At 45.9% G+C, this 16,363-nt stretch overlaps 1 protein-coding gene across 7 annotated transcripts in view; it reads left to right on the forward strand.

Moving 5' to 3' along the window:
* Window positions 1-15,898, forward strand: part of znf438 (zinc finger protein 438) — a 38,664-nt gene extending 22,766 nt beyond the window's left edge. For 4 of the 7 annotated variants that reach the window (XM_054765193.1, XM_054765190.1, XM_054765191.1 and 1 more), the window contains 2 exons: window positions 8,502-10,250; window positions 10,945-15,891. In XM_054765193.1, coding sequence (XP_054621168.1) covers window positions 8,530-10,250; window positions 10,945-11,518 — 2,295 coding nt within the window. In that variant the 5' untranslated portion in view covers window positions 8,502-8,529 and the 3' untranslated portion in view covers window positions 11,519-15,891. Of the gene's footprint in view, window positions 1-8,501; window positions 10,251-10,944 lie in introns of all 7 variants that reach the window. The other 3 variants (XR_008567321.1, XR_008567320.1, XM_054765194.1) reach the window with 3 other exon arrangements.
* The last annotated feature ends 465 nt before the right edge of the window (window positions 15,899-16,363 follow it).

Genomic DNA, 16,363 nt, shown 5'->3' on the forward strand with positions numbered 1-16,363 from the left:
CTTTTTTTCTTTCAATTTTCCCTCCCGGCAATCCCTTCTGCGTTATGATCCTCTCTACCTTCCTCTTTCTACGTTGTGTGTGTTTGCTGCGGATTTAAATCAAGCTTAAAAGCTTACGCAAGTCTTTGTAACATGAAGGTTTCTCCTGCACCTGTCATTCTCAATCTCATCCTAATCTGGGATGATAACATGTCTTTTCATCACCAAAAACCTCTCAGGATAACATGAGAACACTCATGCGCTACCCACATCTCATCGTCCGCAAATCAATTTCCCGTGTGTGTTCTTGTGCTTCTACCCGCTGTGCCATCTTCACCCCGAGCCAGCAAGACGCCGTCGTTAGTGCTCACGTCCTTGCTAATTAACAGCAAGCGCGCACATCGTTGTGTTTCAAGCTGCCTTTCATCTTATAGGACTGAATTTGCAAGTAGAACATGGTAGGTGCTGTGGAACGTAATCCCATGTGGGAAAATGCTCAACCTCTGACCTGCCAACATGTCTGCATTTTGCAGACGTTTGGACCCTTGAACGCTCTTTGCTGCTCTCCAGGCACGCATTGTGTTGATTTTTGCAGGTTTCAGTTTGGAATTCCATGTGTGAAAGCTGGGCTATGCTTCTGTGTGGAAGCACCAACATGTGCTACACTCGCAAAGGAAAGGTTAGCAGGGGTGCGTCCTCGATGGTGCTGACCTCGGCATCGCGTTCGGATGAGCTGCCGTCCTTCAGGATGCTTGACGACATTCCCGTTCGTCTCTCACGCCAAACCTCTGTGGCTCCTCCCTTCCGTGCATTTGATGCTCCTCTTGCTTCCCTTCAGTCAGCATAAGCTGGGTTGAGAAGCTCAAGCAGACCCGTTTGTCCTACGCTACCAAGGTGTTTGCCCTCCAGGTGTTACCTTCGCCTCCACCCTCCCTCCTCGTGTCTCCTCCTTCCGACCTCGCTGTTTGTCTCTGGGACCATCTCGCTCCCGAAGCCGCTCTAATTAGCATCCCACACGACGCTGTTTATTTACTCAGCTGTTGGGACAAGGGGAGGGGGTGAGAAGGAAAGATTTTTGGGAAAGGAGGAGAAGGAAGAAGGGGAAGAGTGATTGTCAGAATCAAAGCGCTTTGAGACGCTCTTGCAGGTAATGATAGTAAAAACGACACGATGCAAACAAACAAAAAGTCAGAAATGAGATGCACATAACTTTCTTCTCCGGTGTTTCATCTGAGATGCAGAAGGACTAAAACCAGCGTGATGGCGCCTTCCTTGTTTTCAGTTTCTCAGCCACTTCCTGCCATTGAGTCAAGTGATCGTGAAGCTCTTTGTCCCAGTCGAGGCTGCAATGACGCTCTCCCCTCAGCCGAGCCAGCAGAAACAAAACTCTTTGATCGTCTTTCCCAAAGATGTCTTTGAGTCTTGATGGCAAATATTATCTTTTAATATTAGCCCTGCTTTTTGAGGAGTGCATTAAAAATTGCTGGCGAGTCAAAAGTTTAGCGGCGAGCTCGGGAGAAAGACGAAGTTCCTTCTTTCTGCCGTCATTATGAACGTGATGCAGTCTCACGAAGCCAGCATCATTGGAGAATTGCATCATGGCTTGATGCACTTTTCCCACAGGACTGCAATCTATTTGTGGCACAGAAAATGAAATCATTTTTAAAATCATAGTTTTGTTCTTAAATTGTTTTATTATTATTTAATGTATTTATTTATTGTAATTAATTCTTTTAACTATTTGTTTTAAATCATTATTTTTTTTAATTATATATATTTTTTCCAAAATGTTTTTAAATTCCTTTTTTTCATTACAATTTTGGAGACTTGTATTTTTGAGTTGATTTTACCAGCACAGTGTGTGTGAATAAATTGAATTGAAAGTATTGCCAGTGAAAGCAACATGCGCCCCACTGCCTACTTTAGTTGTCCAACGGAAGACCATCGGTGGCTTCGTCCACAAGAGCTGCCAACTTATTTCCACGGATGTTGAGTGGCACTGAGGAGATGTGTTGCTGGATGAATTTGACGAAGGCTGCTCACATTTTCAGGCAGCACCCCTCCCTGTGTGTAGTGCTTTACGAGAAACGTGCGTAGCTTGGCTAATGTTTCCAGTGGGACGTCGGCCGCTGCACACGTTGCTACAACATCCTCAGCAAACCCTCTTGACTTGTTTGAAGCAGCAGCGCTCGTCTGCGCGTGCAAATGGGCCAGGCTGGTGGTGTTTGGTCGTCATGTGGCTTTTGGGTGACACGTGGTCACCACACATATTTTGATGTTTCCTCTCAACAGCATGTTGGCAGCGTGGACACGTACAAGTCATTTTCAGGTGTTTGTTTGTGAGGAGGTGTCATGGCATGTACATGTGGTGCTGCGAATAAGCGGTCCCCAGAAACATTTCCCACCCAGACAGTGGTTCCTTCTCCACACAGCATTTCAGTCACATGATGTCCTTTTTGCATTAGATTCTGTGATTGGGTTAAGGTGGACAGAAATCATGGGAGGGTTGCCGTGCAGGTAAAAACGTCATGGCATAATTGTTGAATTAGCATAGTAGGCTGTGATGCATTTGCAGAAAGTGAGTAAAACCTGAATAAATGAACTAAAGAAACAAGACGGGGCTTCAAGTATCTTGGGGTCTGATTTCTCGCTAAATATACAAAGTTGCCAACACTGATCCCTCCTGCTACGTGTTCTTATTCTCTGACAGATGGAGTGCGCCATGCGTTTGAGTGAGGACATACAGGTAGCGGCAAATGTGTTTGTGGCGGGTTGGCACAAATGAATGCTGTATGGGAAAGGCCGTCATTCCATCTGTGAGGCTTTTGTATCTCTGCGCTACCATACCGCTGCACACACCACACACCACACACCGCTTTAGTACTTTTTCATCCTCATGCACACTCTTTAGTGCCGTTTGACCTACTCCAATGGGTCCAAATGTCACGACAGAAGGGAAAGGTCAGGGAAAGGTTTAGTGTTGCAACGTCTGGATGACTAAGACGCTGTGGCTGCCTGGGGAGGGATCGGGTGTTGGGACATTTGAGACCATCAACACACATTTCTAGACATGCTCTCCCACTCACTGCTCTCGTTTCCACAATATTACAATATTCATCTTCATGACCAGCAATAACAGCCATCCTTGACATATGGTTGCTAATAACGTCGTCACATCAAAACAAACTGCAAAAAGACAAATTGTTTGTCTTTGTGTTGTTATCCAGTGATTGCGTATTAACAGTATGTGTATATATATGTATGATATGTATATTTGTATACATATCAGCAAGAATTGTGTGGACAAAAGCATCTTTTTCACATAACAATGAGTGTTGATGGTCATCATGATATTCATTGCTTGTGTCCGCCTCACCCCACAAATGTAAATCTTGTCGGCCCCCGTTCCACGCTGACACCCAGTCATATCTCCTATCCCTTTGCCATGTGAGCACTGAGCATGCTCAGTAACTATTTCCATCTTTATATCGGCTCGTTTTGAGCTTCATACCAGAAAACAGGAAAATGAAAATGCTGCTGATGTTTATATACGCATATGCATGCACAAGACATTGGATCATGTGTGACCACGTCAGTAGTGGTGTGTGTGTGTGTGTGTGTGTGTGTGTGAGGTGTGTTCAGAAGCAGAGTTACGATGCCATCTGCCAACATCCCTAACCTCTTATGTCTCCAAAATGTATGTAGTGCGATACTGTGCTTAACACAGGAATATCGTGTGCATGGAAAGAAAACATAGTGATTGATGCCACACGGATGCATAAAACCCTGAAGCAATTTGTATTTTAATGTATCATCTTGTAAATATATGCTAGTTAGGGTCATCAAGGAACAGATTATGCAAGAGTACGGTCAAACCTGCCCCGGTTTTTGTTGCAAATGTTGACTGAAAGTTTCACTGTCTCTGTTTGCATCCAATATCACACTTAACTAGTCCGTCTATCATTCCATGGCATCCAGTTCAAACTAAACATTGCTGACTGTGCATTTTTGTATTGAGTGTGGCAGCTAAATAACCTGCCATGGGGACAAAGAAAGTTGTAAGTGGCAGCAATTTGATGCACAAGGTGAGAAACACCATTGAACTCAATCTTGCCATCCATTCCTCATGTATAATTCTTTCTCATCCAGAAACGTCCCCCCAAAGCCAGTATGCCTAACCTGTTGTGAGTAGTGCATCATGTATTCTTACTATGAAGGGATATTGGGGGGGGGGTGTAAGGTTGTTTGCTTTATGTGGGAACAGAGATTATTATGAGTATTAAACATCCCGTGGGTGACGTGTCTGCTTTGCTAGACAAGTTGGGGGTGATGGTTGTTGGGGGTTGACAGCATCCTGCCTTCAACAGGCAGCTCTGGTGTGTAGTGGCTTAGCAGCGGGGCTTCTCTATCGATTATTTTTATCCAATTCATGCAGGCAAATCGGCAGGAGCCTAATTGGAATGGATTCCTCCCCTGCATTGATTGGCTCAGGTGACAGTGGATGACATATGCTTGTGTGTTTGTTTGCACGACCATGCATAGCATGTGCTGCTGCTGCAACACCTCTCATTGTTCTTCAATGAAAAGGTGAAAGTAGCAGCTGGACGCTATCAAAATCACTCTGGCTTCTTCATGCAGATTCAACTGGGGGACAAAAGCAGCACCTCTGCAAACACCCTTTTCATTTTCCCCATGACTGCTCTTGCTCTGCACACGAGAGAGAGCTTCACTCACGTGCACACGCACACACACACACGCACACACACACTCTGTTTACAAACAGCCTTACCGAGCTTGAATGGAGTGTTTTTAGTTGGTGTTCTTGCACAAAAAAAACACTTTTTTGGGGGGTGTCACAAGGTCTCTTGAGGTTAAACCATGACAAGATCTGTCATTCAGAATGTCTGGTGGGCACTGGGCCCAGGATGATAAATAAACAAATAATGAATCACGCAACCAATGAAAATGAAGTGGATCATCAATGTATCGCCATGTGCCCGCGTGTCCGGCAGGAAGAGGGTTCACCCTCTGCATTGCTTTCAGCACCTTGGCACATTTGTTCCATACAACAACAGCATGAATGGAGTGAGCCCTTTTGTCAGTCATTCAGTCTCTTTGTCTGGGTGGAGGCGGGGTCACTAGCATACGCAGTGTTACGTAGTAGAAATTGAATGAGTAGATTGCAATATGTTGTCATAGATGGTTTAGATTTTTTAATTGTACTTTTTTTTTAATTAAGTAATGTTAAAATCTGGTGTTTCATCTCATCTCGTGAACTGGGTGTCTCGTGACACCCCAACTTTTTACCCATTGAAGCCAAGTCTACTTTGCTGGTATCAAACAAAATGATCAATTTGACCTAAAAAAGGTGCAAAAGGTCAGAACAAAACCAAAATGTACAAAAACTGAGGGAATTTTCAACATGAGAATTAATAATTTGACATCCAAAAACATTAGAAAAACCTTTTATGGGGAATCATTGTAGTTTGACATGAGGAAAACAATGTGAAATATGAATGAGGAATGGCTGGAACTTGCTGGACATCCTGATGAGACTGAATTCAATAGCACCTTCTATCAAATGGATGCCACTTGCAGCATTCTTTGGCCCCATGGCAGGTTATTTAGTGATCACTCAGTAAAGCAGTCAGTGGGTGAGCGGTGTGTTGGGCACTCCACTTCACGAAACGATACAGTGCAGGACAAACAGACTACTTGGTTGTACTAAAACCTTTTCAGGTGAAAACAGTAAAGTATTTTATGGTTTCAGCCTTTCATCCACATGGAAACGGCGTTCTGACAGCCCTGAAACGATATTTTTTTTTAAACTGCTTCCAGAGTGGAAAAATCAGAAAACGCCGGCTTGTTGACATCACCGTCCCACCGCCGCCCCATCGCCGTCACGTGCCCAGAAGTGAGCTTTGATGACGATCTGGGAATATCTGGACGGGCATGGCTGACCCCAGTCCACATTCTCCTGAGATTCTGTTGTCTTTTTCTCCTAAATGAAAGTAATTCTTCTTTGTCGTAAGTCTGGAAGCCTTGGAAAGCGGGAACCATAGCTATAGTTTGGTGTGTCACGTGGTTCCGTCTGCGTGTAGTTCACAGCGCCACACGTAGGTGTGCCTTGTGTATTTCATCCTTTTCGCCCAGGCGTCCCTTCCCGCCTGGATGCAACTCTTTACTCATCCGGCACAGGGTGGATGCCACTTTTTTCAACCCACCTAAAAAAAAAAAAAAAAAAAAAATCTCAGGAGCGTGCCCGTGTCCCAAGACACAGTTCCATGAAAATGTTTGACGAAGACAGAATCCTAGTTAAGCTGAGGCGTACGAAAAGGGGAAAACATTCCAATTGTTGATGTGCTCTCACGTGTAAGAGGAGGATGGAGAAAGATGGCTGCCGGACATGACTTCTCACAGCCGGCTGGCCCCGACTCCCCTGTGATCTCCCCCCTTATCTAGCCTAGATCCTGGCCTTTCATCTGTGCCAAAACCAGGGGGAGTTTGGCCTCTGCTGTGTTTTTACCCCTCCCTCCCACAAACATGGAGGCGTAGTTCATTGCAGGCCAGCTTCATCTCCAGGCCCTATCTTTGCCCCCCAGATGAGCATGGCGCTCGCCTCGCAGCCAGATAACAAACCTCACAACTCTGCTCTTCTTTTCAAACTAGCTTACACTTAGCAGCTTTTCATAACATGTCAAGGTAACCCCCCCACAAATCAACTGAAAGCTTTGTAATGGTCCACACCAGCTTCTTATGTAATATATCGTGTGTGTGTCCAGTGCATGTGTGTGCACGGACACGTTTGTCACAACTGATGCATGCTGACTCGTGCTGTTTCTCATCATACAGCCAATAGAAAGCAGATCCCGCCCCCCATTTCAAATGGACCAATAGGTGTATGAGAAGTTTACCAGGAGGTTGGAAGGAGTTGATGTCATTATTTGTGTTCAGTGTAACCCCAAACATGAAAAGCATGATTTCATTCATGTTATGGGAATAGTAACGGATGAACTGGCAGCATGAATCATCTCAATACAAGGCTGGCCTGGAAACATTCATAGGGAGATTCCATCTTTAAGCCGACTCAGCATGTTTTCAATGACTGCTCTTATCTGCCATCATATTTTCTTCCATGCGCTCTGTTTAAGTGTCTGAGCCACAGTTTTTATATACTCACTTCTTGCATGGCCTGCTCTCACTCACTCACGCACACACACACACACACACACGCACACGCACACGCACGCACACTGCCCTCCTGGTCAACCCTGACCTCTTCCATGCATAAACATACGCTCCTCACCTCTCACCTTCTGGCTCCACCTGATAATCTGTCTCCTCTTTCCCTCTGTGCTCTGCATTCTCTACAAAAAATGGGTTTTCTGCATCATCCCATCCCTGACCTCTGACCTCTGACCCCAGTCAGATTAGACCTGGTGGCGTTTCAAATGGCAGCTTGAGAGGAATCTTTTTTTTTTTTTTTTTTTTACCCCCTATACACACGTGGTGGAAATAGTAAAATCATTGCCAATACAGGAACATGTCCTCGGATGGATGGATGGATGGATGGATGGATGGATGGATGGAATTTAAGCATTGCTGGTTCATTTTGGTAAATCAACAAACTCATGAAACTGGCCTGGAAGAAAATGCTGGTACAGTCGTCGTTCACTACATTGCTGTTCAAATATGGTGTTAAGTCATGAATGTGTATATATAATGAAATAATAATGATCATGAATAATGAAAATATCGCTGCTGTTTTGTGGGTGACTATGGCTTATTATTCTGTGTGGAAGTGGTACATTTTTGCTTGCTTATTTTGTCCTTCCTAAGCCATTGTTATGTTTAGGATAAATAAATTACAGGCTAGCTAGTGAGCTCGGTATACTGCATTGCTATGTTTAAAGTGGCAGCCATCTTGTGTCACTTCAGAGATGCCGTAGCCTGCACACAGCACAATGTGATGTAAACCAAGCTAGCCGTACTGTCAGAGTGTACATGTGTGATTGGCAGATGCATGTCAGCCTCCATCAAGTGAGCAACGTCACAGTGAGAATGGATGGTGATGAATTCTGATGTCTTATTGCTTCTCATCTCTACCATATTAGGTAATACGATGAGTGTGGGGGTGTTAGTTCATGTTTACAGAGCTCTGATGTTTAAAATTGCATCCCTACTCGCTAATCCTTCCAGGAGGTGAGTTGGGGGGGTCAATGCAAGGAAGCCACTGCAGAGCCCCAGCAGGGACGAAGGCTACATGCTCAGTCCAATCAAAGAGGGCAGTGTGTCCTTTACCTTGGTGGGGGGGCAGGGTATCTGCCATGTGACCAGAGAGATATGAGTAAACGGGCAGCTTGTCGCACGAGTGCAGATGCTTTTTGTCGATGGTTGCTTTCCTGTTTGAGCTGCACACTGCAGGAACTTCCAGGAACTGTTTGTATAAAAATGCTAACCTTAGAAGACAGGCATGTGTAAGGTAGCAACTAATAGCGCTGTTGTGTTGATGTATCTTTCAGCTGCTAGCCACTCAGTCCAGCCCTTCAAATGAAGAGCCTTCAGTTCCGTAGCATCGCCCCCAAGGCCCCGGTCGTTGTGCCTTCCCCACCCTCTGCTGTCCTCTCCTGCCAACCTCCCCCCGCCCTTCCCGAAGCTACCAGTGGGTCCAGCCCGAAATCCATCGTTGTGCCTGCCCAAAACTATGCACTGATGCAAATAGCTGGTCAGGATGGCACATTCTCCCTGGTGGCACTGCCCCCTTCTGTCCCCTCTCAGACACAGCAACAAAGCCAGCCCGTCCAGAAGAATCTCAAGTTGCCCATCCCCAGGTACAAGCCAGCGAGGAGCGCTGGGGGCCCAGATAAGGTCAGATCACCACCAATCTCTGCACGGGTGAAAGCTGCTTCAAGGGTTGCTGCGGCAGCACAGAGCAAATCACTGGTGAGTGGGATGTCCTCATTGGTGAAGAGAAAGAAACCGGAGTGCAAGGTCCCTCAAACTCCAAGGCCAAAGGAGGAACCGTCAGAGAAGGTTATTCTCATCGATGGCGCCCGCTCTGACATCTCTGTCGCGGCCCTTCTAGCAGACAATGCTGTCCTGTACCCGGGGTCTCAGTTGGAGCAGGTTCCAGATAATGCAGAACATCCCGCAGCAACAGTTATTCAAAGTCCCGGCCCACCTACAACTGCTCTCAAAATCTCCCCAGACAAATCCCAGGACCAAGGCGGGACTGTGATGCCAATGTGTCAGTCCAAGGCTCCTGCAGCTCAGCCTCCAAACAGCATTGCCCTTATATCGCCAGCCATCTTCAGCAAAGCAGTGCACATTATCCCGTCCCCTCCCAAAGGCAAACTGCCCATTCTACCCTACTCCAAAGTGAAGACCACCCTCATTCCAGCAGCCAAGCTCAACCTGTCCCAAGATAAGGATTTGCCAAGCCAGGCTGGTCCTGCGAGCCCCAAAGGTCCTACATCCATGAGCCTCAAAACATCTGAGGCCTGGGGGAGCAGCCATGTGCCAAACACGACTCTGCAACCCCACATGAAGGGCTCGCTTGCTCCTGTGTTGGGACTCCAGAAGCTGCCAGGAAAGAAGAGAGGAAGAAAGAGAAAGACAGCGGAAGATAACTTGGCGTATGAGGCCCGGAAGAAGAGGTCGTTGTCCTTCTTCCGTAGGAGGGTACCTGAAAAGCCATCAATAGTTGTTTCGGGCTCCAAGCAGGAAGTGGAGATTTCAAAGAAATACCGTAGCATTCGACCCAAGCCGATTTTGGTGATGGAGACGCTTCCCCAGCTTGTTAGCTTGCCTGCGAGTTCCTCAGATGGACAAGAAGTTGAGCTTGCACCAGCGCCTGCTGCCACCAAGGACATGGATTGTCCTTCCCAGCAACCTCCAGTCACCCTCCACCTGAAAGGAGCCTACCATCCCAGAGTTTTTCTAGCCAGTCGCTCACTCCATCGTTGCCCCACTTGCAGCCGCTGCTTCCAGTTCAAGAATCACCTGCAGACCCACATGAGCAGTCACAGCAGCACCCGGCCGTACGTCTGCCCCGTGTGTCGCAAAGCGTACGCCCACTCTGGCAGCCTGAGCACCCACATGAAGCTCCACCATGCCGAGGCCCGACCACGGCGCTCTCTGTGCTGCGAGTTCTGCGAGAAGGCCTTTGGATACGTGGGCGTGTACTTCAGTCATCTGCGAGAGGTGCACAAGGTCCTCCTCACGGTGGAGCCGTCCACCAGCCATCACGAGGACAACGTGACTGCTGAGGGGTGAGAAGATTGTTCATTATGTTCTGTACAGGAGCACCTAGCTGTTTACAGCACTAGTCCACACTACCGTGGCAACGTCGTCCGTCGCTCCAACAACTCCTCCAACATCGCCACCTCACACTACCTAACACACACCAGACGCCATCGCCAGCAACACAATAATAATAATAATTATTATCATAGTCGTCACAATAATAGCACAGGCTACTCTTGTGGTCGTACGCCACCTAGAATCCCCAACGTCACTTCCTGTCCACACGTATGGAAGACATTTATTGAAACACACACGTGCACAAGTCTTTTTCATGTCTTACCTGTATTTTCTCTTATTATGTCTGCTATATTGGGTGATAGGAGTGTAAAGGTGACTACAGGGGTGTTATTTCTTGTCTAGAGGGCTCTAATCATGTTCAAAAGCGTATTTAGAAGGTCATGAACAGGTTTTCTAAGCTGTAACCATGAAAATATTCCACTTATTAATATTGAATCCTACCACGCTGAAATGGACTTATTGCGTATTGCACATGAAGAAATGACTACATTTATTACGAACTTGTCAATATCATTTAAATAAATATATTGATGATTTTTTTTTTTATTCAGTCCTGCTCAATAAGGTTGTTGTGTTTTTTTAATCGGTATCATGACTACTGTTCGTTTTATTACGAGCATCCTGAGTTCTGGTCTCCCCCAGCAGGGACGTGTGGGAGACGTCGGACGAGCAGCACGATGAAGAACCTGTGGAGCTGCAGATTAAATGCGGTCGCTGCCAGGTGGTCACCCCCACTTTTGCAGACATGAAGATGCACCTCGTGTACGTTCACGGGGAGGAGGTCCTGGTCCTACTTCAAGAGGGTCAGAGCAGGCAGGGCGGCTTCCAAGCGGAGAAGGAGCTGGTCAAACGCGCCGCACACTACTGGCGGCAGCTCAACGAGAAGAAGTGTAATCTGTTGAAATGCGGCAGCTGCGATGATGAGTTCTTCACTTCTGCTAAACTCAAGAGGCACATCGTGTTCCACCACCGGGAGCACAGTGACACCTTCCCAGCATCACGTGGGGTTCAAGGTTTGAGGATGCTTGCAGGAGGTTCTGCCTTCAACTGTGTGCTTTGCAGCAAAGTGTTGGACACGAAAGAGCAGGTTCTGGAGCACTGGAGGGGTCACCACCACTGCGAGCAGCCCAGCTTACTGTGGGCGGCTCTCAGCGCTTACAGCCTGGAAGACGAGGAGGCGTACCAGGATGTGGACTCCGTTCCGAGTCCACATTAATGTTCCCCGTCCTTGGACTGGCCACGGAGTCCTGGACTGGACGTGGCCTCGTATTCACTGAGCTCTAACAAAGAATCTAACAAGGCGGGGCTTTTAAGGTTTGTTTCACTTTTGTGCCAAAAAGTCAAAAGAAGTGAACTTGGGGGGGGGGGTTCCATAATTGAAAACAATATACTGTACTTTGTTAGTGTTGCACTGTTCTTGTTGGCTTTTTAATGTCATGCTTATTTAAATATTCTTAAATGAGTACAACTGTCTCACGTCAACATTCTCCTTATCCAGATTTTCCAGACCGTAAATCGCTTTGGAGTGTAAGTCACAAAAAATGCATCATGAAGACGGGAAAAACACAAAGCCATCACACTGGACTAGAAGTGGCGTTTATTTAGAAATGTATTTGACAAAATGCAAAGGCAAGAAAAGAAGTTTGGAAAGATACAATAACGCACGCACTTACAACCTCACTCCAGTAATCATGGATTAGGTTTTAATAGCACTTTTCAAGGCACCCAAAGCCCTTCACAATGAAACAAAGCCGCTACACCTAGCGTCAAAAACAAAAACACAGCAGCAGTGGCGGCAGCTCCAATATGTAGCGTTACCTTTGGCTAGTGGCCTGAGGCGTTGTGAGCGAGTGTGTGGTGAAGCTAGCCGCTGTGGTGTGGTGTGGCGAGGTGTCACTACGGCAGTAACGTAGTTCTTAGACGTAACAATAATAATAACAATGTGGTTCATATGCAGCTCACATGATGGAAATGGAGCCTTGCTGGAGGTGGAATAGGTGTGTCCCATTGCATGCATTCTTAGCTGCCTCTTTTTACCTGTTTTTACATCTTTAGAAGGCACAGAAAAGAGAAAGACGTGTGTTCATGTCTTCCCTAAGTATTATGGATGATGGGCGAAATTCCCAAAAAAGTGCACGTTTCCTTTGAGCATCAACAACATACCTGGGAGGCTGAACAAAGTCAATGAACATGACAAGCAGCCACAAGCCTAGCGCACCCTCTCACGGCCGGTGGAAACATGTTGACTTAGATGTACGTGCAGCATGTATTGATACAGTCTATCCTGTAAACTAACTATGGGAAAAGTCGGACTAGTGGTCTGGAAAATAGAAAAGTAGGGTAAAGGTCAAACTAAAGTCACTGTGACTTTAGTTTGGATTTGTCTCGTGCGAGACTCCAGCAGAGTTTGTTTGGTAACAACACCACTTACTGACATTCATGCTTATTGCATAAGCTCATCATGGCCGTGAATGCCCTTCATCAATTATTTGAACCCTTCTTTTTGCAGGCTGAAATATATACATGTACATACACCCCTACTCAGATGTGCTTCAATGGTTCTGCAAAAACAATGGTTGTGTTCTGTATAGTACAGAACGTATACTACTGCAGTAGTATAGTACAGAACGTATACTACTCACAGTAGGTCATGGATATACTACTAAGTCTCCCTTCACGGGACGTGTGTTTATGCTTCCATTTCTTTCCCTTTGGCTGACGTGAAAGTAAATGTGGGCTAGGGAAGATACCTGATGGCCTCCCTCTGGAGCACCATTGCATTTGTTGGCCTTGGATTCCTTCAGGTGAGCATCACCATCCACACGTGCACCTGCCGCGTCATATGCTCCTCCAGGCATACGGAAATGTTATACGTCACATTATTATTCCATATTGTCATAGCATTATTATTCCATATTGTCATAGCATTATTATTCCATATTGTCATAGCATTATTATTCCATATTGTCATAGCAGAGCATATTCACACACTGGAAAGAATCAGCAGTCTGTTTCTTCATGTTGCCAGGAAAAACAGCAAAGTTAGAATATTATGAGAATAAAGTTGGAATACATGAAATATGCTGAAATTCAATGTAGTGATCAGCATACAGTTATTGATATACACGTGTGTGTGTGTGTGTGTGTGTGTGTGTGTGTATATGGCTCATTTCTGCTGTATACTGAAGATGTTTGTGTTTGACATGAAAAGATGAATGAGAACATTTCAGCTTGTATTTGCTGAGGTCACTACTTCAATAACGCTTTATTTTTCTAAAAGATTTCTCCTACAAGTGACTGACTCTCCACGTAATATGCAAGTCAGTTATGTTGGAGATATTATTGTTTTATACCTCCACCTTCTTTTTGCCGTCTTTTCAGGGTGACACTCAACACACCTAACCACGTCACCTAACCACGTCACCTAACCATGTGACCTAACCACGTCACCTAACCACGTCACCTAACCACGTCACCTAACCATGTGACCTAACCATGTGACCGCCTTGTGGCCTTTAAAAGATGAAAAGTCAGGCTGTGTCCAAATGGAATACTTGCATCAGTACTTGAATGCGTAGCGTGTGTACTGCATGTATTCTGTCCATCAATCCTACGCTAGCGGTAGTCCCTCCTTTATTGCTGTTAATTGGTTCCAGACTCAACCATGATGAATGAATTTGTGTGATAATGTTAATAAATTGGAGCGTAGAAGACCTGTTGAAAAGCTTCCACACACGTGATGACATAAATAATCACTCGTGTCCTAAACAGCATATTGGAGAGAAATGAGACTTAGAACGTACGTCAACCTTGTCGCTCATGAGAGCAACGATACTTTGTACTGTTGTACCAATGTAGGACAGACATGCTGCGTGAGGGTCAGCCAATCAGTGCCCAGTATACTGAACAGTATAGCACGTGTACGCAGGCCTTTTATATTTCTGCTTGCGTTTATGAATAATTGCTTTATTTAGGCCAACAATACATACATACTTGTTTTCTGGGCTTAGAATAGGCCACAGGAACCAGTAAAGTGTGATATTGCAAGGGATTACCGCACACGAGATTCTCTCCTTTTAATGCTGATTTGCAACCACTCAAGTTAGCCCCTCCCCTTGCGCTACGTTGCCAAGATGGTGTTTTGAGAGCAACATCCAGGTACCGAGCGTGTGCTGCAGCGGGACGTACCTGCACTCCAAAGGCTGAGTGCACCAACTGAGATGCAGCCATGGCGTGTTTGAGTGGGTGGGGTGGGGGTTTAAAGGCGTGCATTCATGCCATGACGCTATATAGATGCACATACGTGATTGTACGTGTACGTTGAAGATGTTTAGCCACGCCCACAATGGACTTTTAGCTCGTACGTGTTGTTGCCAGCTAACGTGCGCACTCGTGCAACTCCTGTTGAGGCGATACTGTTGTACTGTTGTGCAGAAGAATCTGCTATTTTCTACTAGATGACCACAGAGGTCTTTAATATGCTCGTGGTGCTTCGTTGTTTTCATTTCTTCAAAGTATTCTTCTGTTGGTTGTCATTTGTGAAGAAAAAAAATGACAGGGTGAAATGAATGTACCTGCAAAATCCTACCAAAAGTATGCATATATCATATATATACTGTATAAATACAATATATAGCTATATTGTCAAAACACACACACACACATATATATATATATATATATATATATATATTTGTACTGCTTGGTTTGTTTTGGTGAAACAGGCAAGAAAAGACAAAAAAGGGAAGAATGTGACATCAGTTGGACGCAAAACACATTGAAGTGAACGAAAGGCCACAGATCACCAGGTGCTAGCTGCACTTGCACTTAGTGCACTTAGTGTGCATCCAAGGCCTCTTTGACTACAGTAGGAGCAACAGGAAGTGTCAGACTTGCTGACTGCAGGTTGGGTGAAATCAACCCCACGGTCGACACCCATCGGAAAGAAAGCGTGACACGGAGCACCCGAGGTCTCAAAGCGGCCTACGTATGTTGTCTGCACGTAGTCGTGGGGGAGCGTGAATTAAAATCATCTTAAAGTTGAACACCTCATCATGTGAAGAGCAGGAGTCGGGGGTACGTGTCTGCGGGGGGTCGGGCTGTGGAAAAAGGAAAAAGGCTAAATGTGTTTGCATGTTTGTGTTCTCCGCCAAGCGAGTGTTTGTTGATGACAATAAACGGATGCTTTGTTCACCGCACTCACTCATTGCTGTGCTGCTTCATCTTCCACATCTTCTGACTGCAGATGTTTGAAGTTTCTTTGAGTGGACGCTGCCTTTCCTTGGCCTCACAACAATTCTACACTTGCGGCACTTGGGGTCAGCCTGCGGTGGATCCCTGCACAGATGCAATCCCTTCAATTCACACATTTCTGGTCCGTCTATTTCCTTTATTTGAGTTTGTCTGAAGAAGCGCTTGGTTGTCATTCAGCATAAAGAATCAATGTTTTCATGTCAATCGTACAGCATCCATGTTGGACGGGTCGTCTTCATGCTTCTCTCATCAAGGAAGGGAAATATTCCTGCATATTATATTCCGCTGCTTTTGGAGAGGTGGGGGCTGACGTTTGAGATTTAAAGGAAGGAAGATGTGACTCATGTAAACGCTAGGGTGGGGGTGGGGTGAGTTTAATTGATTCTGACGACCCAAGTCAGATGGCATTCTTCCTGGGCGGGGGGGTGGATAGTGGATCCCAGCCAGAGTCATGGTCACAGTGGGGGAGGGAGGCCAAGGAGGAGAAGATCTCACTTGTTCTTCTCACCTAAAGCAGCAGGAGAGATGAATTTCCACCAGCTGTAATACCATGCCTGGCCAGTAGGTGGCCATGTCAGCCAGTTACACTTACAATACTGAAATGAGGCGTAAGGGGGGGTGTTGTACCTGGGACAGCAAGACGATACGACATATTCTCCTCCAGCTTGGCTTATGCTCAAAGACTAGGTAGGACAGCTCCCGTTTGTGCAGGATCCAACGTACTTAAAGTGGACAGTTTACTCTTTTGTGGAACAAAATGCTGCTTATCCTCACTAGGGTCACGGGTATGCTGGAGCCTATCCTAGCT

The sequence above is a fragment of the Dunckerocampus dactyliophorus genome, chromosome 21 (assembly GCF_027744805.1).
Source record: "Dunckerocampus dactyliophorus isolate RoL2022-P2 chromosome 21, RoL_Ddac_1.1, whole genome shotgun sequence".
NCBI lineage: Eukaryota > Metazoa > Chordata > Actinopteri > Syngnathiformes > Syngnathidae > Dunckerocampus > Dunckerocampus dactyliophorus.